The 5,003-nt window shown below is 29.8% G+C and overlaps 1 protein-coding gene across 1 annotated transcript in view; it reads left to right on the top strand.

The window, feature by feature from the left end:
- Positions 4,699 to 5,003, top strand: part of LOC104780413 (histone H2B.6) — a 5,261-nt gene continuing 4,956 nt past the window's right edge. Inside the window, exon 1 of the mRNA XM_010504908.2 lies at positions 4,699 to 4,999. Coding sequence (XP_010503210.1) covers positions 4,793 to 4,999 — 207 coding nt within the window. The 5' untranslated portion in view covers positions 4,699 to 4,792. The remainder of the gene's footprint in view (positions 5,000 to 5,003) is intronic.

Here is a 5,003-nt window from a genome sequence, read left to right as displayed (position 1 = left end):
TTTTGATGAGTTTGACAAATACATCTATATGATGTGTTTAATTGCACTAAACAAACATCATTTTTCATCTACATCACGAATATCATTTTTCGTCTGCATCTAGGTTGACCAATTGGAAGAACAAATGAACATCACCTATATATAGTTTAATGGTTTTCGCAAAAAAAAAATTAATTGATTTGTAGGATTAGGAAAGAAAAACTAATATGTAAAGCAATAAAGTATGTTATTCAAGTATGCTTTTTCTATGTTTAAATTGGTAATCTTAACTCATCATGATTTGATTTAAGACGATATTCGTGATGCAAATGAAAAATGATGTTTGTTTAGTGCAATTAAACACATCATCTAGATGTATTTGTCAAACTCATCAAAAGGTAGAAAAATGTGGATGATTTTAAGTGGTGGATTCATATGGAGATATATTTCCAAAAATTGTAAACATCTAAAATACCTTAAGAGTTTTAGTATCTGATCGTCAAAACTTTTGAAAACGACTAGGCTGAAAGGAGGACAATAATGAACAAGACCAATATAATTTGTTCACTCAAAGAATCCGACAACAATAATATAATATATTCACTCAAAGGACGAGTACAATAATTATATACAAACAAAAGTGTTGATTCATTCACTCGTAAGAAGTTGAGGACAATAATACTTGTGACAATTCACTTTCTCGTGAATCCTTCCTTTAATAACATTGTTTGTTATCAAAGATTCATGCTACACGTGAATCCCCCAAAAGCCCTTCAACCTAATCACTATCTTCCTAAAATAATTAGATACATATGTATTGTTGTACCTTTCACTATTTTAATGCATAAATCAGAATCTCACTCCTAAATAATACCTTATTGGTAATGTTATTCAACTGTTTTTATTTTGTTAAGCTTCAACGGTTCAATAGCATTAGCAATAAGGTATTATTTAGGAGTGAGATTATGATTTAGGCATTAGAATAGTGAAAGGTACAACAATACATATGTGTCTGATTATTTTAGGAAGATAGTGATTAGGTTGAAGGGCTTTTGGGGGATTCACGTGTAGCATGAATCTTTGATAACAATGTTATTAAAGGAGGGGTTCACGAGAAAGTGAATTGTCGCAAGTATTATTGTCCTCAACTTCTTACGAGTGAATGAATCAACGCTTTTGTTTGTATATAATTATTGTACTCGTCCTTTGAGTGAATATATTATATTATTGTTGTCGGATTCTTTGAGTGAACAAATTATATTGGTCTTGTTCATTATTGTCCTCCTTTCAGCCTAGTCGTTTTCAAAAGTTTTGACGATCAAATACTAAAACTCTTAAGGTATTTTAGATGTTTACAATTTTTGGAAGTATATGTCCATATGAATCTACCACTTAAAATCATCCACATTTTTTCTACCTTTTGATGAGTTTGACAAATACATCTATATGATGTGTTTAATTGCACTAAACAAACATCATTTTTCATCTACATCACGAATATCATTTTTCGTCTGCATCTAGGTTGACCAATTGGAAGAACAAATGAACATCACCTATATATAGTTTAATGGTTTTCGCAAAAAAAAAATTAATTGATTTGTAGGATTAGGAAAGAAAAACTAATATGTAAAGCAATAAAGTATGTTATTCAAGTATGCTTTTTCTATGTTTAAATTGGTAATCTTAACTCATCATGATTTGATTTAAGACGATATTCGTGATGCAAATGAAAAATGATGTTTGTTTAGTGCAATTAAACACATCATCTAGATGTATTTGTCAAACTCATCAAAAGGTAGAAAAATGTGGATGATTTTAAGTGGTGGATTCATATGGAGATATATTTCCAAAAATTGTAAACATCTAAAATACCTTAAGAGTTTTAGTATCTGATCGTCAAAACTTTTGAAAACGACTAGGCTGAAAGGAGGACAATAATGAACAAGACCAATATAATTTGTTCACTCAAAGAATCCGACAACAATAATATAATATATTCACTCAAAGGACGAGTACAATAATTATATACAAACAAAAGTGTTGATTCATTCACTCGTAAGAAGTTGAGGACAATAATACTTGTGACAATTCACTTTCTCGTGAATCCTTCCTTTAATAACATTGTTTGTTATCAAAGATTCATGCTACACGTGAATCCCCCAAAAGCCCTTCAACCTAATCACTATCTTCCTAAAATAATTAGATACATATGTATTGTTGTACCTTTCACTATTTTAATGCATAAATCAGAATCTCACTCCTAAATAATACCTTATTGGTAATGTTATTCAACTGTTTTTATTTTGTTAAGCTTCAACGGTTCAATAGCATTAGCAATAAGGTATTATTTAGGAGTGAGATTATGATTTAGGCATTAGAATAGTGAAAGGTACAACAATACATATGTGTCTGATTATTTTAGGAAGATAGTGATTAGGTTGAAGGGCTTTTGGGGGATTCACGTGTAGCATGAATCTTTGATAACAATGTTATTAAAGGAGGGGTTCACGAGAAAGTGAATTGTCGCAAGTATTATTGTCCTCAACTTCTTACGAGTGAATGAATCAACACTTTTGTTTGTATATAATTATTGTACTCGTCCTTTGAGTGAATATATTATATTATTGTTGTCGGATTCTTTGAGTGAACAAATTATATTGGTCTTGTTCATTATTGTCCTCCTTTCAGCCTAGTCGTTTTCAAAAGTTTTGACGATCAGATACTAAAACTCTTAAGGTATTTTAGATGTTTACAATTTTTGGAAATATATCTCCATATGAATTCACCACTTAAAATCATCCACATTTTTCTACCTTTTGATGAGTTTGACAAATACATCTAGATGATGTGTTTAATTGCACTAAACAAACATCATTTTTCATTTGCATCACGAATATCATTTTTCATTTGCATCTAGGTTGACCAATTGGAAGAACAAATGAACATCACCTATATATAGTTTAATGGTTTTCGCAAAAAAAAATTATTTGATTTGTAGGATTAGGAAAGCAAAACTAATATGTAAAACAATAATGTATATTGTTCAAGTATGCTTTTTCTATGTTTAAATTTGTAATCTTAACTCATCTTGATTTGATTTAAGACGATATTCATAATTTATGACCATCAACAAAAATAACAAATCAAAATTATTTAAATAAATTATTTTATTTAATAACTTGTTATTAGACTTATATTTTTAATTTAATGATTATAATTTCAATCGCCGCGGTGGAGGTGCTCCATTGCCACGACCTTTATGATCTTGAATACCATGCTGCTTGGAAGAACTGATATCAACTGAATCCATACCATAGAATTTATACACGCAAATATGGCGTTTTCTTGTCGCAATATGCTTCATCACAAAAACAGTTTTGCATGCATTTCTCGTCTGTATCGCACTTATCCACGTATGCAAAAATTTGTCCTTAAAATCACCAAAAATTAAACAAATTTATCTTTGAAATAAAAATATTAAAATTAAATTTAGAAAATGAACTAAAATTTTTTTTTTTTATGTATAGTTTTATTGTAATCCTGTTTAGGCTCAACTCATTTGTTAAATGTTTTTTATTAACACAGACTAGTCTCAAAAATTGGTAAAAATATATGTAAAATTCTATTGGTTTGTTCGAAAATGTTACTATTGGTAAAGTGTGCACACTTACCGAAGAAGACGACGCAAGAAGAGAAACCAATAGCATACTTTTAAATGAAATGTTTTTCATTCTCTAAGTAATTGTTTTTTTATTTCTCTAAGTAAATATTCTTTTACTTTCAATGGTGAAGTTAATGGTTGCACTTCATCTCTTGTCAAATTTATATCAATTTATATGTTCGTATCAAGATTTAACTTACCAAATATATATATGTGCAATTATTTCAAGATTTGATTTATCAATATTTTTTTCTTTGTATCCAGATTTTTTTCTTTGTATCCATTTATAAGTGAAAATCTGATATGTGTAATTATTTCAAGATTTGACTTACCAACATTATATATAAAGATGGATATGCATACAATTTTAATTACTATTGAAATTTTTATAAACATATTTATATCAAATCATATTATAATGAACCTCCTTACTCATATTTAATTCATATTTTTATGAACGTCCTTATTCACCCCTATTAGCTTAACCAATAAAAATAGAGTAATATGCCACCTTATACTATATTTAAAAATAAATCAAAATTAAAATCAGAAAAACAACATATTATGGAAACAAACTATGTATATATAATCACTATTTTATAAACCTAAACCAACATATAATTTCATTTAATTGTAAAATTTAAAACTCTAAACACTCTTTTATAAACCTAAATTGATATTTAATCTTGTCAAATTAAAAATATAAAGATTGTGTTTTCTTAATATGTTTTAGTATTATGTAGCATCTATTTTCATTGGTTAAATTACTCAGATCAGCTTTGGATCACGCCCATTTAATTAAATGAGCCCAATAAGAAAGCCCATTAATAATTTTAGTGGAGCGGGAACGGAGATTTTAACGCCGCTCAAACATACACCAAATATTTGACACGTCAGCGATCCCGCTTCATGAGCTGACCTAGTTTACAAACATTCTTATTAACCGTCGATTAAAAACACAATCAACGGCTAGGGTCTCCCACGTCACCGATCTTCGTCTATATCTAATAACCAATAGAATCAATTACTCGAACTACTATAAAACCAAAACTCATCTTCATCGAATAAAGATATCCAAAAAAAACACAATTCAGATCTGTGCTTCTTCATCTTTCTTCTTCTTCAACCCAGAAAACACAAAAGTCAAAAACAATGGCGCCGAGAGCAGAGAAGAAGCCAGCGGAGAAGAAACCAGCCTCCGAGAAGCCAGTAGAGGAGAAATCAAAAGCCGAGAAAGCTCCGGCGGAGAAGAAACCAAAAGCCGGCAAGAAGCTCCCAAAAGAAGCTGGAGCTGGAGGCGACAAGAAGAAGAAGATGAAGAAGAAGAGCGTCGAGACGTACAAGATCTACATCTTCAAGGTTC

The sequence above is a fragment of the Camelina sativa genome, chromosome 4, assembly GCF_000633955.1.
Source record: "Camelina sativa cultivar DH55 chromosome 4, Cs, whole genome shotgun sequence".
NCBI lineage: Eukaryota > Viridiplantae > Streptophyta > Magnoliopsida > Brassicales > Brassicaceae > Camelina > Camelina sativa.
This window is presented reverse-complemented; position numbering and strand designations above follow the sequence as displayed.